Here is a 27,162-nt window from a genome sequence, read left to right on the forward strand (position 1 = left end):
TGACACTTGGCATTCTTGGTTTCATCAGACCAGATAATCTTGATCCTCCATAGTCTGAGAGTCCTTTAGGTGCCTTTTGGCAAATTACAAGCGGGCTGTAATGTGCCTTGTACTGAGAGGTGGCTTCTGTCTAATGTGTGCGCTGGGAGTCTGGAAGCAGGTTCAGGGAGTGAATCATTTAATAAATAAACAAAACTTAATACAGAACAAGAAACACGAACAACGCACAGACATGAATCTGTAACAGAAACAATAACCCCTGGGGAAGGATCCAAATGGAGTGACATATATAGAGAAGGTAATCAGGCAGGTGATGGAGTCCAATACTGCAGAAATGTTTTGGTACCCTTCCCCAGATCTATGCCTCGACACAATCCTGTCTCTGAGCTTTTACGGACAATTCCTTCGACCTCATGGCTTGATATTTGCTCTGACATACACTGTCAACCGTGGGACCTTATATAGACAGGTGTGTGCCTTTCCAAGTAATGTCAAATAAATTGAATTTACCACAGGTGGACTCCAATCAAATTGTCGCAACGTCTGAAGTATGATCAATGGAAACAGGATGCGCCGGAGCTCAATTTCAAGTCTCATAGCAAAGGGTCTGAATACTTATGTATATGTATTTTTTATTATTATAAATGTTCAACCATTTCTAAAAACCTGTTTTCACCTTGTCATTATGGGGTATTGTGTGTAGATTGATGAGGGGGGGGGGACTATTTAATCCATCTTCGAATAAGGCTGTAATGTAACAATGTGGAAAAACTCAATACTTTCCGAATGCACTGTATGCTAATAAAATTACATAAATAAAATCCATATTGTGAAGCCGAACATGATTCACATCAATGCTATTAAACTCACCAGATGCTGATTGTGAAGTTGTACTATCAGCCAAGGCTCCACAGTTCGATTCAACTAGATTGCCAAGAACATGGACCAATGAGCTTCCACGACTCTTCAGCGGTGTCAAATGATTGACCTGGACAGACGACAGGCAGCCAATGAAACCCTTGGATCCTGCCCTAAGCACTTCCTCATCCAAACCAGCATGTCCTGCTGATGTTGTACCTGTGACTTTACCTAAAGTCAGAGATCGTAGTGTGTTCATCTTCATGTCAGAAGAAGGTTGTATTTTTGGTTGATGTCTTTGTCAATCTGGTTTAAGAAAAAAGCAAACATTTCCATATACACATCAAGGTGGGCTGACTGTCTATGCTGTAAGCATAATGCTTTGCTATGTTGAAATAGATTCCGATTGTCACACCCTGGCCATAGAGAGGTTTTTATTCTCTATTTTGGTTAGGCCAGGGTGTGACTTGGGTGGGCATTCTATGTTCTGTTTTTCTTGTTTGGCCGGGTGTGGTTTCTCAGAGGCAGCTAGCTGTCTATCGTTGTCTCTGATTGAGAGCCATACTTAGGTAGCCTTTCCCACCTGAGTTTTGTGGGTAGTTCTCTTTAGTGTTTGTATCGCCTTTCAGAACTGTTTCGGTTATTCCGTTTGTATTTATTTAGTGTTCAGTTATTTTTAATAAATATGAACACGTACCACGCTGCATCTTGGTCCTCACCTTCTTCCTCTGAATGCCGTTACACCGATTGAGATCACTGACCTGGACATAAAGATGTTGTTAAGAGATAAACACGGAGAGAACAATGGATGGAGATAGCAAAAAGATAGCTACCGATGATAGCCAGGTACTGTTGATGGTAGGTGCAGACACAGAGTAACATGGCAGGGGTGTGAGTCGTCAGAAAGTTGAAGGCAACGTTTTCTCTGGACTCGCCGTCGTGGGCATAGATGGCTGAGGACTGGCTATGGGTTGGCTGACTGCTAGAGGACTGGCTATGGATTGGCTAACTGCTAGAGGACTGGCTATGGATTGGCTGACGGCTAGAGGACTGGCTATGGATTGGCTGACTGCTAAATGACTGGCTATGGATTGGCTGACTGCTAAATGACTGGCTATGGATTGGCTGACTGCTAAATGACTGGCTATGGATTGGCTGACTGCTAAATGACTGGCTATGGATTGGCTGACTGCTAAATGACTGGCTATGGATTGGCTCTGTCTCTGTTGTGCATGACTGGGAAAGGCATCTGGAAGGTAAGGGTCACCGAGGATCCACTCTCGAAGGACATTGACACTTCTGTTACAGGGATACAAACACGGATGTTGTTATTAGTGTAGAAGGCTCCTTATTCAGTAGTGCCGTATTGTGCTGTTGATCTCAGACACTGATTCCGACAGCTTTTGCAAGAACCGGCTTATCTGAATGTTGAATGGGTCAGAACAAAAGGGATGCTTGAAAGAGTAAAACTCAAAGAAACACGCTAGATCATCAATGGATCAAACGGAAGTCACACATTCTCTGAGGTACCAAGTGCCCCTTCCCCTAAAGCATGATCCTGTCCAGAAACCTCATTCAAAACGCTGTGAATAGGTTATATCTGAAGTGATAAAACCTGCTTTGATGCCAGTGGATGAATACAGGATTCATCCATAATGGATGGCGTCGTCTCAGCAGGAGTCCTGTTGTGTGTCAGCCAGGCCAGCATGAACACAGCTTTTGAATGTTTTAGAATAAAACTAACGTAACAAAATGTGGGGGGAAAGTCAAGGGGTCTGAATACCTTCCAAATGCACTGTTGACTTTTTTGTTGTTGTATAGAGTCAATTTGAAAGATATACAATTACAGTAGAAATATACATTCTATAGTACACTCACTTTACTGAAGTGGAAACAATAATTTGGCGATAATGTGTAAAAACATAAAGCACTTAACTATAGTTTAGTTTTCCCACGTGTTACAGCCTGAATATAAAATTGATTAAATTGACAATTTGTGTCACTGGCTTACACACAATACTCCATAATGTCAAAGTGGAATTATGTTTTTAGAAATGTGTACAAATGAAAAGCTGAAGTGTCTTGAGTCAATAAGCATTCAACCACTTTGTTTTGGCACGCCTAAATAAGCTCCGGAGTAAATTTGTGCATAACACGTCGCATAATAACTTGCATGGACTCAATCTGTGTGCAATAATAGTGTTAAACGTGAATTTTGAATGACTACCTCATGTCTGTACCCCACACATACAATTATCTGTAAGGTCCTCCAGTCTAGTAGTGAATATCAAACACAGATTCAATCACAAAGACCAGGGAGGTTTACCAATACCTCGCAAAGAAGGGCACCCTATTGGTAGATGGGTTAAAAAAAACAATGACATTGAATATCCCTTTGAGCATGGTGCAGTTATTAATTGCACTTTGGATGGCGTATCAATACACCCAGTCACTACAAAGATACAGATGTCCTTCCTAACTTAGTTGCCGGAGAGGAAGGAAACCGCTTAGGGATTTCATCATGAGGCCAATGGTGATTTAAAAAAATAGTTTAATGGCTTCATAGGAGAAAACTGAGGATGGATCAACAACATTGTAGTTACTCTACTATACTAATCTAAACGACAGTCAAAAGAAGGAAGCCCATACAGAATAAAAAATATTCTAAAACATGCATAAAATATGGCAAATGAATTGAATTAACTTTATGACCTGAATACAAAGTGTTATGTTTGGGGCAAATCCAACACAACACATCACTGAGTACCACTTTTCATATTTTTTAGCATGGTGGTGACTGCATCGTGTTATTTTGGACCGTGGGTTGTGTTAGTGTTAGCTCCATGGCTACTGAGTAAATAAGGGTAGCTCACAATATTTTAACCATAAGATAAAGTTCCTTGTGTTACCATAATTTTTGTAAATCTTCAAAGGAAAATTCAATTTTCCAAACAGTTTGCTTCAATGGCTTATTAGTTTTGAAGATTATTCAAATACAATTAAAAGCAAGTTGATAAAATGGGTACATGGATGATGTATGGTGTTATTGGGTCAAGGTAATTCAGAAAATCATGGCTGAATTTCACTTATAAATTGCTTCACTATATTACTCTTCGGTGCCTCTTGTGGCGACGCCCATGGCCTCAACAACCGTGCCCATGACCACCATCGCTATCACTTTTCCATACCACTACCATGACCGTGATGGTCTCTACGACCAGGGCTACCGTGTTTAACGCCACGATCTCCATGGCAACCGTGGTGATCACCATGGTGACCATCACCTCTGCCACCAGGGCTGTGTCTGCCACCAGGGCTGTGTCTACCACCAGGGCTGTGTCTGCCTCCATGGTCATCACTGCCTCTGCGGTCTGGAGGGGTATCAACCCTCTGGAGGACCATGGTCTCGTCCCCCCCCAAAGTGGTGGTCCTTATCCCCAGGAGGACAGCCCCCCCGGTCCCCCTGGGCCACCATGAGGCTGTTTCTGCTGATCTAAGTCATACCCTGAGGGGTGACGACCCCCTAGATGAGACAAGCAGTCAAAAAGAAAATGGTCATTAAAACACGGCTAGGCAAAATATGTTCAAAAAATGTTATATGTCGGGCAGACAAAACATTGAGGGTATTCTACCTGAGCTGCTGGCAAACATTTCCGGCGATTTAATATGTTACTTTGATAAGAAAATTGCAACAAAGGATTACGTTTTTTTTTTTACCACTGTGTTATCATATTAATATAAGGCTATAAAACAGATTGACCTGCCCAAAGTTCCTTGTTCAAAGTCTAAAGGTATTCCAATACATTACATGTAATCAAAAGAATAATGACTACTCATTTGAGATATGCAAATACTGAATATGTGCCAGAAGGATAAAATAAATCATGCATATTTTTAACATAGAACCCAGATTAAATGAAGAGTGTACACGCCTGTCACTGGTATGTATAAGCAGCTCTCGATTCTGTCCTTTGTCTTGTGTGAAGGATGTTCTCTTACTTAAAGGAACTAGATAAACTACACCCTTTAATTCCCGTCATGTCATCCTGTCTGTTGTACTACACAGGTGGAGCTGAGGTATGGGCGGGGTTCATGTCCTGAGAAAACACCTTGCATCACTTTGTCATTCAGAAGCAAATAATACTACTCTATCATCATAGCTTCACGTGGAAGAGAGAAGAAGAAACATTGTATTTAATGTGATTTAGAACACTTTGACTGTGATATCTTGGCTTGGTGTCGGCAGCTGCTATACGATACATGACGCAAGTGTTTCTTGAATTCCTAACAAAGCAAAGCAGTACGACTGAGGAGTAGTTGATCAAGCATTTATTTGAGTGAACCCAGTTTATTTTGTAAAGTGTTATGAGAATTGATGGTTTTGAAAGCCTGGTTTGAGGCTTAGGCAGGCAGTGGGTGGTGCTTTAGTAATGTGGTAACTTCTTCAATCTTTTCTCTCTGCAGCATCCAGGACTGCATTAGCACTCTCCCTGGCCTCAGTAAGCAGAGCTGACGCTCTCTGTTGAGTCTGCAAAACACAAAACATCAGTGTATAAGTGTAACTATGAAATAACTGTATAACAATGTAATAATCCACTGGCTCTCACCAAAATCGAGGCTTTTTTTGTTGTTTTGATTCATTTTCCAGTATTGATAGATTACCTACGTTGTAACCTAGGCTACATCATTTTGGAGCGAGAAAGACCTATAGGCTACATTGTAACTTACAGTCACTTTGAAGGACTCATCTGTGATATCCTTGAGGTTAATCGCAACGTTGTAGTAGGCTCCAAACACTGCTGTTTCCAGGGCTTTAGCTGCTACCTGCAACACCACAAATAATAACCATAAAAGGAAGATGTTTTGTAGGCTGTCTACAGTACAATGCATGTCATAGCTCTGGGGCATCTGTCAGGAAAACGTTTTGCAACCAGACTAAATAGAGACACTTATGGGTGTCCTGGTGTTTTGAGATGCTGTTTTACAGTATGCCAGTAAGATGGTATGTGTAGATAAGCAGTTGGCAGGAATCAGAATGTTCTACAGTTATGTCATTAAAGCATGTCGGTGTCTGCCCTCAAGCAAATAAACAACTGCACAGAAGCCACTCAGATTGTGCTTGCAAAGCTGCAAAGCAAAGTCCATAGACAAGACAGGGACTCTGTTCACGGTTTCAGTCACGATACCTGGAGGTCAGACTTGCAGGCCACGTTTCCGTAGAGCACCATTTCCTTTAGACAAGGCCACAGCAGGTTGACTCGTTCAGCCAGAGACAGTGGGACCGCCACGGCTTGCTTCAGACCCTCCTGCATGGCATCTTCCCTCCTAGGGCAGGAACAGGGATAGGGGTAATGGTAAGGCAGGAATAGGTAGGGATAGGGGAAGAGGCAGGTCAAAAGCAAGACCAGGGTAGGGGTAGAAGCAGGATTAGGGGTGGGGATAGGTATAAGGTATAGGAGCGAGGAAGAGTAGAGAAATTAGCTAGATTTGGAGCATGACAAGACGACACCATGACTACAAGACTACACCTTACATACTATTAGATCAGGTGAGCTGACAGTAAATGAACTACAGTTAATCAGTCTTCTTGGGGAAAGCCTGCTTTAGATGTTTACAGGGATAGGCCAGGTTGCTTGCCAGGTAAAATGAGGTGAGGGTGGGATACAGGAGAATGTACAGTAATGAGTTTCCATAAATGTCAATCTGAAGTAAAGATGGTTTGAAACAGTTCCAACGTGCTGTGCTGTTTAAAGGTGTGTGTGTGTGTGTGTGTGTGTGTGTGTGTGTGTGTGTGTGTGTGTGTGTGTGTGTGTGTGTGTGTGTGTGTGTGTGTGTGTGTGTGTGTGTGTGTGTGTGTGTGTGTGTGTGTGTGTGTGTGTGTGTGTGTGTGTGTGCTTAATTGCACATCTACTTTAATGACATGCTTCTCTGACATCTTGGATTCGACAGAACTGCCACATGTTGGTAGCATGGCAATCACCTTTTGACTTCATCTGATGTGTTTCTTGGCATCTTCAATGCAGCCTGAAAACGAGAAAGTTCAACCTTATCAAACAGGAGTAAAAGATTACATTCCACTACATTTTCATAGCAAAGCCATAAGACAGCAAACATCCAGATCTTACCTTGGGTCTAACCTTCAAAGCAAGCATTTACAAGGAACAAAAACAGCGTTTTTATCACTCGCTCTTCACCTGAACTTTTATCATCTGAAATATTCATCATATTTTGTACGACTCTCCGCTTCGCTAAAAGGCAGGGCAGGGTCGCGTCAGGTAGGGTCGCATCGAGCGGCAGGTAGCCCAGCGGTTAGCTCATTGGAGCAGTATCCGAAAGGTCGCTGGTTTGAATGCCCGAGCCGACAAGGTGAAAAATCTGTCTGTGCCCTTGAGCAAGGGCACTTAAACCTAATTTGTTCCAGGGGCTCCTTACTACTATGGCTGACCCTGTAAAATAACACATTTCACTGCACCTATCCGGTGTACGTGACAAAACTTCTTCTTTTTTTCAAGGCATAAGTTTAGCTAAGTCTCTTTTTCATGTATAGTTCCTGCTTTCACTAGCCCGGTTAACCCAGACTGAAGGTTTCCATGATATGTTTTCCTCTCACCATGTAGCGACTGAACGCCTTGGAGTCTGTGTCCACCATGACCAGCAGTTCATTCATGGCCTGATGAAAGGGAGGGATGAGTCTCCTCATGATGCTGTCCAGGCTGTCAAACTGCCTCTTCCCATAGGTCATCTGACCCACCATGGCTCCCAGAGCAGCCCCCTGAAACGCACACACACACACACACACACACACACACACACACACACACACACACACACACACACACACACACACACACACACACACACACACACACACACACACACACACACACACACACACACACACCTTTGACTCCTTGCATTGTACATACTTTATATTGGTTTATTCCTATGTACTGGGCAAGGTCATAAGGGGAATATAGTCATCTATATGATATTAAAGTTGGTTGTACCATTGCAGCGACGGCAGCAGAGACTGACCCTCCTCCCGGAGCAGCGGTTCTGGCCCCCACGCTGCGGACAAACTGCTGCAGAGACAGAGACACCAGACGCTTGTCCTCCTCAGTCCTCTCCACCATGTACCTAGAGTCACAACCATAGAAATAGATTTGAATGACTAGAATGGGGAAAAAGTCCCTTAGACCATGGAAATAGTGCACTCATTGGTACTCACTCTATGATTCTCTCTTTGGGGTCGAAAGGCCCAAGTGAATCGAGCCCAAGTTTACTGATGACCAGACGGACTTTGTGCTCCTCCTCCACAATGAAGAGCTTGTCTCTCTGGATGTAGAAGTCGGCACAGTCCAGCACGGCTCTCAGAGGCATGATGCCTACAATCTGAGAGCCCACCACTGGCAGGTTCAGGTCCTGGGGGGAAGAAGGAAGGAAGGAGAGGTGTCAAACTGGCTGAACATTTTGACATTATTAGTTGTCCTTATGTCACTGGTTCAAACCACCAGATCAGTGAGAGGGTTTTGTACAATAATGCTGTACTGTTTTCAGCTGTGGTTGTTGTTGTGTTGTTGTACCTTGGCAGCGCTGCAGATCTCTTCGTAAACAGTGTGGACGGGCGTCAGCTCAAAGTCCAGGATGTTGGTGGACACCTGGGCTATGTTCGCCTCTTCCAGGTACCAGCCCATTCCCTGCACCTTCTTCAGCAGACCCGGCTACAATACAAATCAATCATGTTGCTCTCTTTGGAAGCAGACAAGGCATATTACTCAAAAATAGGGCTTTATTAGTTCAGCATCAGTTATAAAGATGGAGGAAAAAAATGATGCCTCAGAAAAATGAGTGGAATCTCTTCCGAAGCCAAAGTAGCTGTGTGTGGTTCATTTCTGACATTGGGCGATCAAGATGTACAGTAGCGAGCCTACCCTACCTGGTCTTTGCTTCTGCCCTGTTCCCGGATATCTAGTGCAATCCGATGGGCTTGTTCCTTGGTGCTGAGTAGGTTTATGTTGTAGGCAACCAGGAATTTGCGAGCGCCTGCTACTGTAGCTCCCCAGGAGGGCACGAAGGCTGCAGGGCCATAGTCAGGAGCCCACTCTGTCCTCTTCAACTGAGGACAATAGACACATCGGTATAATTTAGTGCTTCCAACCCCTCTTAAACATTGTGTGTTTGAGCTACAGACTTTGTTTTTTTACATTGGATTTGTCTATTTCTTCTGCATCAGCCGATGCCAACAATTAGCCTGGGAGTTGAACTAGAGCAGTGTTAGTGAGACCAACTTCAAACATCAGCTAGCTGAGCAGCTAACCGATCGCTGCAGCTGTACATAATCTATTGGTAAATAGCACACCCATTTTCACCTACCTCATCCCCACAGTTTTTATTTATTTACTTTTCTGCTCTTTTGCACACCAATATCTCTACCTGTACATGATCATTTATCACTCCAGTGTTAATCTGCAATATTGTAATTATTCGCCTACCTCCTCATGCCTTTTGCACACATTGTATATAGACTCCCCTTTTTTTCTCTGTGTTATTGACTTGTTAATTGTTTACTCCATGTGTAACTCTGTGTTGTCTGTTCACACTGCTATGCTTTATCTTGGCCAGGTCGCAGTTGCAAATGAGAACCTGTTCTCAACTAGCCTACCTGGTTAAATAAAGGTGAAATAAAAAAAATAAAAAAATAAAATAAAAAAAACAAGGGCGGATCCAGAAAATGGTTCTTCTCACCAAAAAAAACGTCTAAAGTAAAGTACCGCTTTTCATTTTTAGCTTGTTTTTCACAGATCTATGCTCTTTTACAACAAGGGAAATGTTGCCCATAGGGTACGAACACAATGAAGTTAGGTCAAACTCACTTTCTCAGACAAGGCCTCATACTCCCCTGCCCGGACAGAGGGAAGAGATCTCCTGTTCTCCTTCCTCGCTGCTTCTCCATAAAGATACACTGTGGAGAAACGACAATGTGTCTTTATTCACCTTTATGTGGCTTTCTGAGAACAATACCACTATTTTACCAGGTAAGTTGACTGAGAACACATTCTCATTTACAGCAGCGACCTGGGGAATAGTTACGGGAGAGGAGGGGGATGAATGAGCCAATTGTAAGCCAGGGATGATTACCATATGAGAAAGAATACACAGAGTCAAGGTGCACTGCACTGAAACTGACCCTATGGCTTTGTCCACAGCAAAGTAAATGGCCAATATGTTAACTATAGGTCAATAGGTCAGAGAGGAAAACCTACCAGGTACATGCAGCACATCTGTTAAGTGCTGGGCAAATATGTTGGCACAGTTGACACAGTCGTCCATAGTGACATTCTGGACAGGGATGAAGGGACACACGTCCATGGCGCCCATCCGTGGATGCTCCCCTACAACAAACGTACATACTATTCCAATAAACACACTAAACAACTTATCAACAGTACTTAGCCACCCTTTATTTGCACTTAAAAATGAGGTGGGTCAGCAGGTAGCCTAGTGGTTAGTGTTGGACTTGTAACCGCAAGGTTGCACGATCGAATCCCCGAGCTGAAAAGGTAAAAATGTCTTTCTGCCCCCTGAGCAAGGCAGTTAACCCACTGTTCCTAGGATCTCATTGAAAATAAGAATGTCTTCTTAACTGACTTGCTTAGTTAAATAAAGGTCAAATATGTCAAATAAAAGGTGGAGGAGTCGTGTGGGATCTTTGAACATAACTGTTTGACTAAGTCATGTGAGAGTCTCTCCTACCTGAGTGTTTGGTCATATCAATGAGTGGGAAGGCAGTGCGTGCAGCGTTCAGTGCACCCTCCACCACAGCCTGTGGCGAGCCTACAAAGGTGTAGACTGTACGGTTGGTGGAGGATCCAGGGTCCACGTCGAGCAGACTGCATCCCTCCGTGCTGGAGATGGCCTCTGCTATGGCATCAATCACCTGGAATTGGAGAAAGTCACATTGACACTTTTAACTTGTTTCCGTCCATATACAGTTATTCAGAAAACATTTAGTTGGTATCTCGAGATCATATTCAGGGTTGAGATTAGACTGTAAAAGTTTCTGTTCGCTTAGGTATTCACAGTCTCCTTGAGCCCCCCTTGATTCCAGACACACGGATCTCGTAAAATACAGAAAAATGTCAAATAAAAATGGATGTCATTGGTAATCAAGATCGATGTCTCCGACAGAAAGTCTTCTTACATGACCACTATAAAGCTATCGTGTGTGTTGTGTTAATCACACCACAGACTATTTACTAACAGCTTCCTTCTGCTGTGCCAACAGGTAACCCACTTTCTGTATCTCCCACGCCCACTCACCTTTTTGTTCCGGCCCTCTGAGAAGTTGGGCACACACTCCACCAGCTTAGCCATGATGCGTAATAGTCACAGAGTTGGGTCGTCCGAGACAAGGACTCAGACCAATTTAAGGCAGAAGTGTATTCCCCCTTTCGCTCTGCTCCACGAGCACACACCAACCCATCCAGTCTGTCTCTTCATCCCCCAAAACGGGACATTTAAGCAGTCTGTCCCCCTGTAACACTGGTTGAATCATTAACTTGCTCCACTGTCCTCTTATCCAGGTCAGCTGGCATTGATTCCCAGGCTGCTCTAGTCTAATATTTACCAGGACCTGGCGCGGATGGTGCCAGCCTCACATGAAACATTCGCAGACACTAATCCCTGATTCCCCGTAGGTTACACTTAAATACTGGAGCACCGGATGCGAATGGCGAAGGAATTAATCCAGTATGATCAAAGGAGGTATCCAGGCTGACAGACAGATAGCTGGTGAACTCTCCACTCTAGCTGTTACCTCTGCTTTCTCACCACAGCCATAGTAAACACTTGGCTAAGTCCTATTCAGAGATGAGAATGAGAATTCCAATAATTATGACTGAAATGTGAAGTAGTGCACAGATCTAGACCCCCCGCTGCATTATCATATAGCATTCATTGTGTATTCATGTCTTGTGTTTATGGTACGCAGAGTTTCTGAACATTTTGGGACCAGTAACACAGTTTCATAAATAGTACACATAATATGCACTATTACCAATAGGATTTCTTAAATCTGAATCAAAGAACTTCATGTTGGTTATTATTAGCTATGGCAGTAGTGGCTCTGTTATAGCCTCTGTGACATTTGTCCCAAAAGATTGAACAGTCTCGAATGGTCAAACATCCTCATAAATCAGCATTGAGCTAGGTGATCAAAGCATTTCTCAGCTAAGTAGCAATCAAGCAGGCCGATTCTTATTATGTTGTTATTTATTTTATTTTATTGAACCTTTATTTAACTAGGCAAGTCAGTTAAGAACAAATTCTTATTTACAATGACGGCCTGCCAATTGACAGAGCCACATTGACAGATCGACCAGTTTATATTTACACAAAGATGTAGCCGACTTCTTTGGTCTTGATACACTGAAGATGCAACCACTGAGGCTGTAGGCTGTGCTATCTAGCCCAGTGTTCCTGAAACTTTTTCTGGCCAAGGGACTGTGTTCTTGCCAACTGTTGAAGGATTAACTAACATCAATTAATGAACACCCATCTATGGTTGCATCACATCATCCCCCCCAAAACAAAACAAACACAGTCGGCTGGGCTGGTTAATGAGTAATGCTACAGAGGAGATCTGGATGGACTGAGAAGCATTTATAGAACTGGGCACTAACAGACAAATATTTTAGCGCTTATTGGTGCAGTAGAATAATCCTCCTGCTACCTGGTCCTATTGAAATACATTGGTACTATACATGGCGTTAACTTCAATGCCTATGAATAAAAACAGATAATCGTTTAAATAAAAGGAAAAAGTCTAACTCCTTGTTTCACTCTTGTGCTCAACCCAATCTTTAGTTGCTCTGTGTGTGGGATGCAGATCATCAGAAAATGGTGTTCATGTTATGTACACACATCCCAAATGTGAGTATAATAAAATGGAATATTATCAAAGATTACCTCTCTGACATGATTGCTATTATTTTGGGGCTCCCAAGTGGCTCAGTGGTCTAAGACACTGCATCTCAGTGCTAGAGGTGTCACTACAGACGACCAGGTTTGAATCCAGACTGTATCACAACCGGCTGTGATTGGGAGTCCATAAGGCAGGGCGCACAATTACCCCAGCGTCGTCTGAGTTTGGCCGGTGTAGGCTGTCATTGCAAATAAGGAGTTGTTCTTAACTGACTTGCCTAGATAAATAAATGTTACATTTAAAAAAAAAATGTTTATAGTTAAGGTTTATATTGTAACGACCATGGGTTTATATGCACGGAAATCGACTATGCCACACGAGCATGCTTTTGCGCCACAGTCGATAGCGCGCCTGACCAAGGGGTAGAAGGTCGAAGGTCGAAGGTTCGAGACCTGCTCCCTGCCTGTTTCATTACAATATTTAGGCATGTCGTAATGAGATATTATAGCTCAATTGAGAGCATGTGGATCAACACCCTCGTTTGTTTATGGACCCCAAACTCAAAATTCTCAAAAACGAATGCCTTCATAAAATATCAAATCAAATGTATTTGTGCTAAATTATTTGTATATCTGTCAGTCGGTCGGCTGCAATGTGCATAATATTGAAGTGGTCAAAAACAGAAAAAGACGGAAATAGTCACGTCACTTTCCCGGCGTGTCACACGAGGCAGGTCTGAGTTCAAAGGTTGAACGCAGTTGCGCTCTCGCGAGCTTCGTTCTCTGTTTTCATAACATAACACATTTTTAGATTTTACTAGACGTTTTTCGAAAATATCCAAGCGCTGCATAGAATGCTGGCTACAGGAGCAGTAAGTACACGAAATCGTTGCTAGCGTTAGCTACCTAGGTTAACAATAACTAGTACAAGGCTTTTGTTTTTGCTAGCACAAGGCCAATCCCTGGCCTGCATTTGGACAGCAGTACAGTTGCTAGCTAACTGTAATGCTGAACTTGTTACAGAGCTTTTTTAACCCCTCATGTGGCAAACTGTTTGGATAATATTTACATTTAAATGAGCCAGCTACTAGCTATGGTAGCTAACTACTATTTGTGGGAAAGTTGCCGTATCCATGAAAGTAACGTTAATTTACATATTGCTGTTGACCATTAGCTACCGTTTCGGTAGCCAGCTAGCACTAGCTACCTAGCTAACTCATTCATTCATTAAGGTGGCAAGAAACACGTTGTTAACCCTTTGGTAAACGGAATAATTCCAACACAATGTCAGTTTAGCTCACGGTGTCCACCTCTCCTGTAAAACAGGCTGTAACCACGGCTCTGGCCCAAGTGGATAGGGAAAAGATATACCAGTGGATCAACGAGCTGTCCAGCCCAGAGACCCGCGAGAATGCCCTGCTTGAGCTCAGTAAAAAACGGGAGTCCGTGCCAGATTTGGCTCCAATGCTATGGCACTCATGTGGAACTATAGCTGCTCTCCTGCAGGTAAGATTGTGGATATCACTCACTGGCTAGTCTCTAGCCGGATGTAGTATGGTTTTCCTCTCTGTGAGTGTGGCTCTAAACTTGACGATGACCCTCTTCTTATTCTTTCACAAATAGGAAATTGTCAACATCTACCCCTCAATAAACCCCCCAACCCTCACCGCTCACCAGTCCAACAGAGTATGCAACGCATTAGCACTTCTGCAGTGTGTAGCCTCTCATCCAGAGACAAGGTGGGTCACTTGATTTTCTATCATCATGATTGAATTGTGCAGTGTAATTAACAAAAACAGTCAGTTTTCTTCTATATGATGCGAAATGTCTAACTTATTTACTGTTGTCTTTCACAGATCGGCATTTCTGGCAGCGCACATTCCTCTATTCCTGTACCCCTTCTTACACACGGTCAGCAAAACACGACCATTTGAGTACCTCCGACTCACCAGCCTAGGAGTCATCGGTAAATATTCTTTATCATTTTTGTGGTTAGCTATGAGGCCTTCTCTGTATTTTCTTCTCTCTCTCACTCTCTGTTGTCATTGCCTAAGTAATGAAATGATCCAATTACTTTGACTATACAGTATGTGTCATGTATGTTTCTCTATAACTTGTTCCTGGTTGATTGGCAGGTGCCTTGGTCAAAACAGATGAGCAGGAAGTGATCAACTTCCTGTTGACAACAGAAATCATTCCCCTGTGCCTTCGCATAATGGAGTCTGGCAGTGAGCTTTCCAAAACGGTACATATCTCTTGCTCTCTGCATCTCTCTCTTGCTCTCTGCATCTCTCTCTTGCTCTCTGCATCTCTCTCTTGCTCTCTGCATCTCTCTCTCTCGCTCTCTGCATCTCTCTCTCGCTCTCTGCATCTCTCTCTCGCTCTCTGTACCTCTCTCTCGCTCTGTCTCTCTAAAGATACATGTATTTCAACCCTATTTTTTTTGTTCCACAGGTAGCAACTTTTATACTACAGAAAATACTCCTTGATGACACAGGGCTGGCATACATTTGCCAAACGTATGAACGCTTCTCCCATGTGGCCATGATACTTGTAAGATCAAGGTTAACCAATATTCAAAATATTATACTTTTCTAGACATTGGTTGCCCCCTAAATAATTTTTTATACAACTGTCTTTTTCAGGGCAAAATGGTTCTTCAGCTCTCCAAAGAGCCCTCTGCTCGTCTTTTGAAACATGTTGTCCGCTGTTACCTACGCCTGTCAGACAACTCCAGGTATTGAAATCAACTCTTCGACCTGCTGTCGCTCTGGATAAGAGCGTCTGCTAAATGACTTAAATGTAATGTAATGCTGTTGCTAGTCTGTGTTCAATCCTTCAGTGTTTAGAAGCAATTTTTCAGGAATTACTAAACAAAAACATGTTGGGGAAGTGATGTTGGGAACTCCGAAAACAGTGGATGTGGTCATGGTCTTATCTTGATAGATAATTGATTCTGCTGAAAGTTGCTTACTCACTATCATAACTAACATGACTTTGTTTTTCTCACCTCTGCCCCCACACCAGAGCTCGAGAGGCCCTCCGTCAGTGTCTACCAGACCAGCTTAAAGACACCACGTTTGCCCAAGTCCTGAAGGACGATACCACCACCAAACGCTGGTTGGCACAGCTGGTGAAGAACCTACAAGAAGGCCAAGTCACAGACCCCAGAGGCATCCCTCTGCCCACACAGTAGCTCCCCTTACCTTTTCAGCAGGGTTGCACAATTATGGTAACTGTCCCATGATTCCCACGTTTACCTAGACTTTCCTAGGAATTTTCCAAATTAGATTTATTTCAAACTTGGGAATTTTGCCAAAGTTACTGGAATTTTGCAACCCTACGTACCATGCAGCTGCACTGAGTGACACCCACCAGCAAGGACCCAGCTTCCAGAAACAGGAAAAAGCCACCAGTTTGAATGACGAACGGACTCATAAAGGGGCACTTATTTTGTGAAGAAAGACTGTATTGAATGAAAGCTCTACACTCAGCTGTTTTCTTACAGTATCTTGCATTCGGATCAAACTGCCTGCCCGATCTCCAGAAGTGTATGAATGCGTTTTCACTTGGTCTCAAACTATTAGTTATATATATTTTTTTTCTCAAGGACATTTGGAGTCTTCACTTCACTAAGTGTTCTGAAATTGAAGTAGACGGCACAATAAAATGTTACACCTTGACATATGTGATATGTGGCATACTTTCTCTTGTGTAATAATTAATTGTAATAACATATTACAAAGTAACTGTTTTCTAGTTACATGGATGTCTTATTGATATACACATCTCAAATAGGCTAGTGTATGGAAATCAAGCTGCTTCTCTATTGTGTACATTAAGAGGTTCCAAGTAAACGTGTTGGTGTGCTTCAGTGTTGACAGATTAAGGGACCCCCCCCCCCCCCCCCCATTTGAGCCTTGGCCCTGTCTATCTATGCGAACTGAGCTGCTGCAGTGCATTATTGATGCTCTGGATCCTGAGTGGAGACTCGGTCAGAAAGATAAGTTCATGTTCTCAGTGCTCAACTGTAGAGGTAACTCCGGCCTCAACACAACCTTGTTCTCTGTCAGTGGCAAGGCATGTGAATTTGGGGTGGCAGGTAGCCTCGTGGTTAGAGCGTTGGGCCAGTAACCAAAAGGTTGCTGGATCGAATCCCCGAGCTGACATGGTAAAAATCTGTCGTTCTGCCCCTGAACAGTTCCCTGTAGGTCGTCATTGTAAATAAGAATTTGTTCTTAACTGACTTGCCTAGTTAAATAAAGTTTAAAAAAAACATTGAGTAATGTGTCTTTGTTGTTTAAACTCTCCTCTGACCTATGGTTTATGCATTGTTCTAAAAACACTGACCTGATGTATAAGCATCTTTGAGGATGTACTTGGCCCCTCTGTTGTAGGCTTGAAGCTTCTTCGTGTGGGTTCACTTGGGCTCATTGCAGCAGTTTTAGTTGTCTTGGAACAAATATCAAATCATTTCAAAGCGTTAAAATGGCTAAGTTATGTTTTAAAAGTCCTTAAACAGTGTGTATACAAAATAAGCACAATGATGTGTGGTATACTGTAATGTTGGTAACATGGGGTTAGTCATTTATGGAAAAGTATGACCCCAGTTTGGGGCACCTACATAAACTTTTACCACAATTATGAATGAATAGTGCCTTTTAATTTATCAAAAGAAGACTTATAAAATGTGTAGCTGAAGCTTAAAGTAATATCATCTTGGCTGTTGGCTCAGGTACTTGATCTTTGTACATCTCATTACATTTCAAACTGACTGGCCATTTAACACTAAAGAGGACCCTTTAAATGGAGAAAAAAAAGATGATGTTGGACGAATGGAGGGAGGGTTAGAGGGTGTGTCAGTGATGTTGGCGACTGTGTTGACTCAGTAAGGATCAGATATCCCTGCCTGCCTCTCTCTCAGCGCTCTACAGCGGCATGCAGAGTCAGAGCTGACCCAGCCAGACAGACAGGGCCAGCTCCCCTCCCTGTCTGAAGCTCCAGAACCACAACAGGACCCAGCTGAGATGCCCCTCCATCGGGTGAGTCAGTAGCTATCCTTGCTCTACCTGCTGTCCCTTCATTTTATGTCTGTAAATACATTTCATTCCTCCATGTTTGCTAGCATACTTACTGTTGTATGTACTTGGCTGTAATATAAGCCTCAATTTGTAACATCATTTAAATGTGTTGCGGGGTTCTTGGTGAGGATGAATTCAATTATTTGTGATAAATGGTTTTGTTTTAGTTTTTCTGAACCCAGTGAAATGATGTGGTCAGACGGTTTGACAGAGAGATTTAGAAGACGAAGAAGAAATGGAATCAGTGGAGAAGATAGTTTGGACTACAAAATGTATGTGTGTGTGTATACTGTACATTGGATTTGAAAAATGTCATCTAATTTCAACCAGCTTTGTAAACATAGAAATTAGGCTAAAACTTAAACTGAAATAGACTGACTTAACCTGACTAACAGGTTGTTACATCAATCACATTTCATAATCATCAGAACTATGTATATGTTGAAATTGGGTTGAAAATTCCACATAGAAACGCAAAAAAACAAAAAAAAATGATTTTATATTCAATTGGGTGATTGAAATTCTGTTGAATTTTAGATTTGATTAGTCCTATTTTATTTCACCTTGTTTCAATGTTGTAGTACAATGGAATGTTTGAATCAACGTCACTGTTTCAACCTAAATTAAGAGGTATATTGAAATAACATGTGAAGACGAAGTCCAACGATTTCTGCCTGAACTGGGCCTCCTACTGGTATGTGAGGGGTAATGCATTTCAGTGAGAACAATGTCCACCATCCAGATGGCCTACCTCTATGTACCCTGTTTAGCTTTGGAAACAGGCTGTGTTCGTTTTAGCTGAGCTTTCATCTCAACACATTTTGACATTGATCAACTTTCATACTCATTTGTGTTGACTACCTAAATAACGTTAAATAGTTTTTAAAGTAACTCCTCTAACTTTTCTAACACGAGCTGTATGTGAAAGTCAATTCGGAGTGAGGCTGAGTTTATGTAGGCAACATTGACACCTGATTCGCCCAACAAAGGACACTTTGGCTGCATTTACACATGCAGACCAATTCTGATATTTTATTCTCACTAATTGGTATTTTTTCCAATTAGATTAGCTCTGAAAAAGCTGATGTGATTGGTAAAAATACCAGTTAGTGGAAACAATATCAGAATTGGGCTGCCTGTGTAAATGCAGCCCAAAATTTCAACATGTGGCTAGGTATACTATCATTCGTCCACGGTTGATTGGATCTTTGGAAGTAGTTACCATTAGCCCTATAAATAGGATGCCAAATTCATTTAGTTGATAATACACTTTTAACTTTGGATATTGTCTTTTATATGAAGGATGGTTGATGGATTTCTAATTGAATCTACAAATTATTAATATGTTGGATTAATGTCACCATCTCAACCAAACATCTAAGTTGAAGAATAGGACCAAATCAAACTTGATGTGAAGTTCATTTAAAGTTTGATTTGATGTAGTGTTATTCTTCAACTTAGATTTTTTGTTGAGATGGAGACGTGAATCCAACATGTCAATTGCGTTCACAATTCAATATCCAATTTCTCTACAAATGAATGACTGAGATGTTAGGGCCAGGGTTATGTAGGTAGTCTACACAAACGAGTATGGAAGCTGATCAGTGTCAATCTGTGTTTACATGATAGCTCAGCTGAAACGAACACTGCTTGTTTCCTAAGCTAAGTACTGCACATAAACACAGCAACAACAAAAATTGTCCTCTGACTGTCAACTGCGTTTATTTTCAGCAAAGTTAACATGCTTAAATATTTGTATGAACATAGCAAGATTCAACAACTGAGACATAAACTTAACAAGATCCACAGGCATGTGACTAACAGGAACGGAATAATGTGGCCCTGAACAAAGGGGGGCTCAAAATCAAAAGTAACAGTCAGGTGTGGCCACCAGTTGCATTAAGTACTGCAGTGCATCTCCTCCTCATGGACTGCACCAGATTTTCCCGTTTTTGCTGTGAGATGTTACCCCACTCTTCCACCAAGGCACCTGCAAGTTCCCTGATATTTCTGGGGGGAATGGCCCTAGCCCTCACCATCTGATCCAACAGCTCCCAGACGTGCTCAATGAGATTGAGATCCGGGCTCTTCGCTGGACATGGCAGAACACTGACATTCCTGTCTTATAGGAAATCACGCACAGAACGAGCAGTGTGTGGCTGGTAGCATTGTCATGCTGGAGGGTCATGTTAGGATGAGCCTGCAGAAAGGGTACCACATGAGGGAGGAGGATGTCGTCCCTGTGACGCACAGCGTTGAGATTGCCTGACAACAAGCTGAGTCCAATGATGCTGTGACACACCGCACCAGACCATGACGGACCCTCCACCTCCAAATCGATCCCGCTCCAGAGTACAGGCCTCGGTGTATCGCTCATTCCTTTGACGATAAACGCGAATCCGACCATCACCGCTGGTGAGACAAAACTGCGACTTGTCAGAGAAGAGCACTTTTTGCCTGTCCTGACTGGTCCAGCAACGGGGGGTTTGTGCCCATAGGCGACGTTGTTGCCGGTGATGTCTGGTGAGGACCTGCCTTACAACAGGCCTACAAGCCCTCAGTCCAGCCTCTCTCACCCTATTGCGGACAGTCTGAGCACTGATGGAGGGATTGTGCGTTCCTGATGTAACTCGGGCAGTTGTTGTTGCCATCCTGTACCTGTCCCGCAGGTGTGATGTTTGGATGTACTGATCCTGTGCAGGTGTTGTTTCATGTGGTCTGCCACTGTGAGGACGATCAGCTGTGTCCCTGTAGCGCTGTCTTAGGCGTCTCACCATACGGACATTTCAATTCATTGCCCTGGCCACATCTGCAGTCCTCCTGCCTCCTTGCAGTATCCTAAGGCACGTTCATGCAGATGAGCAGAGACCCTGGGAATCTTTTGTTTTGTTTTTCAGGGTCAGTAGAAAGGCCTCTTTAGTGTCCTATGTTTTCATAACTGTGACCTTAATTGCCTACCGTCTGTAAGCTGTTAGTGTCTTAACGCCCGTCCAACAGTTGCATGTTCGTTAATTGGAAGGTTGCGGGTAGAGGTAGAGAGCCCTCTAAAATGAGACACTTAAATTGAAGTCAGGGATCACCTATGTAGCTAAACACTGAAGCACCTCTGACTTTATTCTTGGTTCTTTCATGATATCGGTCAATAACAAGTAGTGCCCATTAACAGATTAGATGGGTGTCCATGGGTCTAAGACATCATTTAACATTGGCACTCTATGTTTAATGAACGGCATAAATTAGAATGCCATACTAGGGATGACATGGTTTGATCAACATGGCAATCAGGGGTAAAGCCAGTAGTCTACAGGAGCAGTGAGTTCTGGGATGACCTTGGCCCTGGTGTAACTACTCTGATGATGGCTGTCCTGTCCTAAACACAGACTGTAGCTCAGAGTCTCTGTTTGTGTTCGGCCCCGGATCTGCTTTCATACAGAGGCAGCCCAGGTGTGCACTAGGACTGGGACACCTGGTTGCATTGCTAATTAGTCTGGCCGTGTGCCCGCCTGCATACCTCAACCTGACGGTCATCGAAGCCTGATTGGCACTGGCAGACCTACTGTGGTTGGCTTCATAGTGAAGTATCACTTACTCCATATTGGGGTTGTCCCGGGTGCACTTGCAGCTTTCACCCGTGGCTAGCTACACTCCACTCCTTCTCTCGAACTTTACGAGGTGCCACGTTGCCCTTATCACACAGCCTTGTCTATTGTCAAAACTAGGGTTTTACTGTATGTATCCAATCCTCCTAGTGCAGTTGCTCCAAGCCATTGCTCAATTTATATGTAGTTGAATTGAAGGTAGCCTAGTAAGGTCAACACTCCAATTTCCCCGCTGTGGATCAAAAAAGCTTATTCTATTCAACTCTCCTTCTTTTCTTCAGAAATCGAAGCAGCATCTGTCAAAGGAGCTGTCGGACTGCGTGGTTTACTGCAAGAGTGTCCACTTCAGCAGCTTCAAGCACTCCCGCATTCACTCCAAGTTCTGCGAGATATACTCCTTCACAGAGTCCAAATCCCGCAAACACGTGAGAGAGGCAAGTGGGGCTTGAATACCTACAGTAACTCATGACATCATCAGTCAGGGTCACCCAGTCACTAACTCACTCAGGACAGTTTGTGTTGTTTTGTTTGGACCTCAAAACAGAAGCCAAAAGTTGTTGATTTACTAAAAGGAAATGTTGTCTGATTCGTGAGATTTAGTCAGTTATTCATTCAGTGGCAAGGGCCGAAACAGAGGCAGAACGACTAGAAGACATAGTGCTTTGTCTGTGTACTGTTCAATTGCATGGTTCCTCAAGCTCATCTCATGTATGATTAACTGCCTTTCTCTCCCAGGGGAAGAGTTTGTGCATCACAATGCCAGGCAGCTGACCAGGGTTTATCCCAGTGGCCTCAGAAGAAACTCCTCCAACTTCAACCCACAGGAGATGTGGAACACAAGGACTCAAATAAGTAGGTGAGGGCCATTTTAGATTGTTCTAAGGCACGACACAATGATTAAACAAAATATAAATTTCCAATTTCCCAACATGACTTTGTGAATCTAGTTAAGCTCATATTTCTGTTCATTCGGATCAGTTGGTTAATTACTCTGTTTTCCTTGCTACCTCAGTTGCGTTGAATTTCCAGATGGCAGGGGTTGAGATGGACCTCAACGATGGACTGTTCAGTCAAAATGGCCGCTGTGGCTATGTCCTCAAACCTGACTTCATGAGGATGTCAGAGAGGAGGTTCGATCCTGAGGTTCCACAGAACCGGGAAGGCTACCAACCCCGCAGTCTCTTGCTTTCAGGTACAAATAACAAACTGAGACCTACCTAAGACACAACCTGAGCTACAACAGAAAAAACGACAGCAACCAAGTGGATAGCTAACCTACCCATCTGACCTCAAGCTCTCTCATTGTGTGTGTGTTTTCAAGGTGATCAGTGCACAGTAGCTTCCCAAAGTGAATATCAAGGAGAGCTCCGTTGTGGACCCGTTTGTGAGAGTGGAGATCCATGGACTTCCTCTAGACCAGGCCAAGCAGGAGACCAGATACATAAACAACAATGGTAATATATACACCTATTAAATCCCAACCACATACATGGTTATAATGTAACTTATCACAGAAATGCTGATACAAAAAGCAGTATATTACAGTATTATATTATATTATTTTATATATTAATGAATTGTGTTTGCTCCGGGTTCAATCCAGTGTGGTATGACACTTTGCGGTTCACCATCCATGTGCCTGAACTGGCCCTGGTACGCTTTGTCGTGGAGGACTACGACAAGGCGTCAAGGAATGATTTTGTCGGACCTTGCCTTTCTCATGTATTCAGCAAGGTAAGACTCATCCATGTATTTAAGCATTTTGTACAAACTCAATATATAACCTCCTAATATGACAGTCATACACTACCGTTCAAAAGTTTGGGGTCACTGAGAAATGTCCTTGTTTTTGAAATAAAAGTTGTTTTTTTTGTCCATTAAAATATAATCAAATTAATCAGAAATACAGCGTAGACATTGTTAATGTTGTAAATGACTATTGTAGCTGGAAATTGCAGATTTTTTAAATGGAATATCTACATAGGATTACAGAGGCCCATTATCAGCAACCAACACTCCTGTGTTCCAATGGCACGGTGTGTTAGTTAATCCAAGTTTATCATTTTAAAAGGCTAGTTGGTCATTAGAAAACTCTTTTGCAATTATGTTAGCACAGCTGAAAACTGTTGTCCTGATTAAAGTAACAATAAAACTGGCCTTCTTTAGACGAGTTGAGTATCTGGAGCATCAGCGTTTGCGGGTTCGATTACTGGCTAAAATGACCAGAAACAAAGAACTTTCGTCTGAAACTCGTCATTCTATTCTTCTGAGAAATTAAGGCTATTCAATGTGAGAAATTGCCAAGAAACTGAAGATCTCATACAACGCTGTGTACTACACCCTTCACAGAACAGCGCAAACGGACTCTAACTAGAATAGAAGAGGAGTGGGAGGCCCCGGTGCACAACTGAGCAAGAGAACAAGTACATTAGAGTGTCTAGTTTGAGAAACAGACGCCTCACATGTCCTCAACTGGCAGCTTCATTAAATAGTACTCGCAAAACGCCAGTCTCATCATCAACAGTGAAGAGGCAACTCCGGGATGCTGGCCTTCTAGGCAGAGAGGAAAAGACATATCTCAGACAGGCCAATAAAACATATATATTAAAATGGGCAAAGGAACACAGACACTGGACAGAGGAACTTTGCCTAGAAGGCCAGCATCTCGGAGTCCCCTCTTCACTGTTGACGTTGAGACTGGCGTTTTGCGGGTACTATTTAATAAAGCTGCCAGTTGAGGACATGTGAGGTGTCTGTTTCTCAAACCAGACACTCTAATGTACTTGTTCTCTTGCTCAGTTGTGCACCGGGGCCTCCCACTCCTATTTCTATTCGTTTTTTTTGTTGCTTTTCTTTCAAAAACAAGGCCCTTTCTTAGTGACCCCAAACTTTTGAACGTTAGTGTACATAATAGCATGTAATACAATGGGATCAATGACCTACTACAGCTGTTTTTACTCCCTTTTCCAGGATACCGTCACATCCACCTCCTGTCAAAGGACGGAACCAGTATCCCCCCGCCTCCTTATTTGTACATGTTCGAATCACTAACCTGGTATAAGCTGAACGCTAGAGATTCCAGTCGCTGCTTACCTCTCTGGCATTTACAAGACTTGTAGATAGAAAACACTGAAGGTGAAAGACGCTGAAGGCGGGAGACGTGACAAAAAGAGAACAAGCCATCGTTCCGAGTTTTACCAGACAGTTTTGACATTCAAGAGCTAGTTTCACAAACTATGTAATGAATACTTCCTGTAGCAACTTCCTCGAAAGAGTATGTAATGTTGTGCATATACTAAGCCAAAGTTTTTTTTGTAGGTATTAATGTACGTTTAGAAAGTATGATTGGTGTGGTTTTCACTTGTGATCTACAATTCTATATTTACAGTGTCTATTCCCAATCAGATGTATTACTGAAGAACTGGCTCTGGGATGATTCTGTTTTTCCAACTCTATGTCATCAAATGCTAGTCAACTACACAACTGTATTTGAGATAATTTTTTGTTTTGCTGCAATGATATGTAGCGAAGAAGTGTGCCTCCACTGGTCAAGAGTGATGACACATTTCAACATAATTTCAGTCAATCTTCTTATCCACACCACATTATTTTCAATGAACCAAGCTCCTCAAGAATGTAACATTGATGAGGCTGTTTGGTTAGAGTTGCCTAGGCTTACTGCAGGACACATTTCCTCCCTCTTTTGCCCCATTGGCAAGTTTTGGTTTAAAATTGGTTATGATGCCAATGAAAACAAATATACTCCATTCCTCATCTCTCTCGCTCTCTCTCTCTAATGCATATTATCATTTCCATGAACAATATTCGGAACAATCCGTTTAGTATACATAGCAATTATAGCGAAACTCAAAAATGCCTCAACTCATGTCATCTGTTTTGGATAATTTTATAGATTTCAATATTTGCTGCTGGGTTAACAGTTGTATATTTTTGTACACACACTGTGTGTGTTTGTGATGTATAGCAGGGGTCTCCAATCCTGTTCCTGGAGAGCTACATTTACATTTACATTTAAGTCATTTAGCAGACGCTCTTATCCAGAGCGACTTACAAATTGGTGCATTCACCTTATGACATCCAGTGGAACAACCACTTTACAATAGTGCATCTAAATATTTTAAGGGGGGAGGGGGTGAGAAGGATTACTTTATCCTATCCTAGGTATTCCTTAAAGAGATGGGGTTTCAGGTGTCTCCGGAAGGTGGTGATTGACTCCGCTGTCCTGGCGTCATGAGGGAGTTTGTTCCACCATTGGGGAGCCAGAGCAGCGAACAGTTTTGACTGAGCTGAGCGGGAACTGTACTTCCTCAGTGGTAGGGAGGTGAGCAGGCCAGAGGTGGATGAACGCAGTGCCCTTATTTGGGTGTAGGGCCTGATCAGAGCCTGGAGGTACTGAGGTGCCGTTCCCCTCACAGCTCCGTAGGCAAGCACCATGGTCTTGTAGCGGATGCGAGCTTCAACTGGAAGCCAGTGGAGAGAGCGGAGGAGCGGGGTGACGTGAGAGAACTTGGGAAGGTTGAACACTAGACGGGCTGCGGCGTTCTGGATGAGTTGTAGGGGTTTAATGGCACAGGCAGGGAGCCCAGCCAACAGCGAGTTGCAGTAATCCAGACGGGAGATGACAAGTGCCTGGATTAGGACCTGCGCCGCTTCCTGTGTGAGGCAGGGTCGTACTCTGCGGATGTTGTAGAGCATGAACCTACAGGAACGGGCCACCGCCTTGATGTTAGTTGAGAACGACAGTTTGTTGTCCAGGATCACGCCAAGGTTCTTAGCGCTCTGGGAGGAGGACACAATGGAGTTGTCAACCGTGATGGCGAGATCATGGAACGGGCAGTCCTTCCCCGGGAGGAAGAGCAGCTCCGTCTTGCCGAAGTTCAGCTTGAGGTGGTGATCCGTCATCCACACTGATATGTCTGCCAGACATGCAGAGATGCGATTCGCCACCTGGTCATCAGAAGGGGGAAAGGAGAAGATTAATTGTGTGTCGTCTGCATAGCAATGATAGGAGAGACCATGTGAGGTTATGACAGAGCCAAGTGACTTGGTGTATAGCGAGAATAGGAGAGGGCCTAGAACAGAGCCCTGGGGGACACCAGTGGTGAGAGCGCGTGGTGAGGAGACAGATTCTCGCCACGCCACCTGGTAGGAGCGACCTGTCAGGTAGGACGCAATCCAAGCGTGGGCCGCGCCGGAGATGCCCAACTCGGAGAGGGTGGAGAGGAGGATCTGATGGTTCACAGAGCTACCCTACTGTAGATTTTATCTCCAATCCCAGTTGTAACTAACAACCAGCTTTATCAACCAGCTAATTATTAGAATTGGGTGTGCTCGATTAGGGTTGGAGTGAAAACCTACAGGACGGTAGCTCTCCGGGAAAAGAGTTGGAGAGCCTTGATGTATAGCCAATTGTATTGTGTTATAGCATATCTATTAAATCTTTTTTGTACTATTGTTCAGTTCAGACTTCATAGAATCTGTATTATTTGTATATGTATTTAGCTATGTATGCATGTAATACAGTAGTTAGTTATTTGCCATGTTATTTGCCATATCCATTTGCAAATAAAGATGATTTTCATTTATCTAAGGAGTGCAGAGGCTGGTGAGATTAGATCATGGATCTATATTACAAAGACAAAGTACATATGACATTTTATCTTATTTAGATATACGGTCTT

General features: G+C 43.1%; 2 protein-coding genes and 3 long non-coding RNA genes across 7 annotated transcripts; 3 read left to right on the top strand and 2 right to left on the bottom strand.

Annotated features, from left to right (window-relative positions):
- The first annotated feature begins 548 nt into the window (after positions 1 to 548).
- Positions 549 to 1,562, top strand: LOC124011636. Its single transcript, XR_006834603.1, has 2 exons — positions 549 to 605; positions 874 to 1,562. It is a non-coding gene; the product is annotated as an uncharacterized LOC124011636 (long non-coding RNA).
- LOC124011635 lies at positions 680 to 2,367 on the bottom strand. Its single transcript, XR_006834602.1, has 3 exons — positions 1,692 to 2,367; positions 1,556 to 1,619; positions 680 to 1,164 (listed from the first exon to the last, which is right to left on the bottom strand). It is a non-coding gene; the product is annotated as an uncharacterized LOC124011635 (long non-coding RNA).
- A 2,803-nt stretch (positions 2,368 to 5,170) lies between these two features.
- On the bottom strand, positions 5,171 to 11,378 carry ftcd (formimidoyltransferase cyclodeaminase). 2 transcript variants are annotated; one of them, XM_046323959.1, is made up of 13 exons: positions 11,179 to 11,378; positions 10,612 to 10,795; positions 10,122 to 10,268; positions 9,732 to 9,820; positions 8,795 to 8,974; positions 8,442 to 8,579; positions 8,087 to 8,280; positions 7,866 to 7,995; positions 7,469 to 7,630; positions 6,839 to 6,882; positions 6,045 to 6,183; positions 5,587 to 5,682; positions 5,171 to 5,386 (listed from the first exon to the last, which is right to left on the bottom strand). In XM_046323959.1, exons 1-13 carry the CDS (start codon positions 11,230 to 11,232, stop codon positions 5,303 to 5,305), a joined length of 1,641 nt encoding a protein of 546 aa, XP_046179915.1. In that variant the 5' UTR covers positions 11,233 to 11,378; the 3' UTR covers positions 5,171 to 5,302. The 2 variants fall into 2 exon arrangements, with proteins under 2 accessions (XP_046179915.1, XP_046179916.1); XM_046323960.1 differs by having other exon boundaries at positions 10,122 to 10,250; positions 11,179 to 11,377.
- Positions 11,379 to 13,492: 2,114 nt separating this feature from the next.
- Positions 13,493 to 16,463, top strand: LOC124011027 (CCR4-NOT transcription complex subunit 9). Of its 2 annotated transcripts, none has more exons than XM_046323961.1 (8): positions 13,493 to 13,652; positions 14,107 to 14,286; positions 14,404 to 14,519; positions 14,637 to 14,746; positions 14,916 to 15,025; positions 15,235 to 15,333; positions 15,426 to 15,517; positions 15,796 to 16,463. In XM_046323961.1, exons 1-8 carry the CDS (start codon positions 13,635 to 13,637, stop codon positions 15,974 to 15,976), a joined length of 906 nt encoding a protein of 301 aa, XP_046179917.1. In that variant the 5' UTR covers positions 13,493 to 13,634; the 3' UTR covers positions 15,977 to 16,463. The 2 variants fall into 2 exon arrangements, with proteins under 2 accessions (XP_046179917.1, XP_046179918.1); XM_046323962.1 differs by having other exon boundaries at positions 13,495 to 13,652; positions 15,808 to 16,463.
- A 5,726-nt stretch (positions 16,464 to 22,189) lies between these two features.
- LOC124010539 lies at positions 22,190 to 25,353 on the top strand. The gene is made up of 5 exons (XR_006834464.1): positions 22,190 to 22,316; positions 22,473 to 22,652; positions 22,782 to 22,914; positions 23,064 to 23,194; positions 24,431 to 25,353. It is a non-coding gene; the product is annotated as an uncharacterized LOC124010539 (long non-coding RNA).
- Positions 25,354 to 27,162: the final 1,809 nt, after the last annotated feature.

The sequence above is a fragment of the Oncorhynchus gorbuscha genome, linkage group LG23 (genome assembly GCF_021184085.1).
Source record: "Oncorhynchus gorbuscha isolate QuinsamMale2020 ecotype Even-year linkage group LG23, OgorEven_v1.0, whole genome shotgun sequence".
Taxonomy (NCBI): domain Eukaryota; kingdom Metazoa; phylum Chordata; class Actinopteri; order Salmoniformes; family Salmonidae; genus Oncorhynchus; species Oncorhynchus gorbuscha.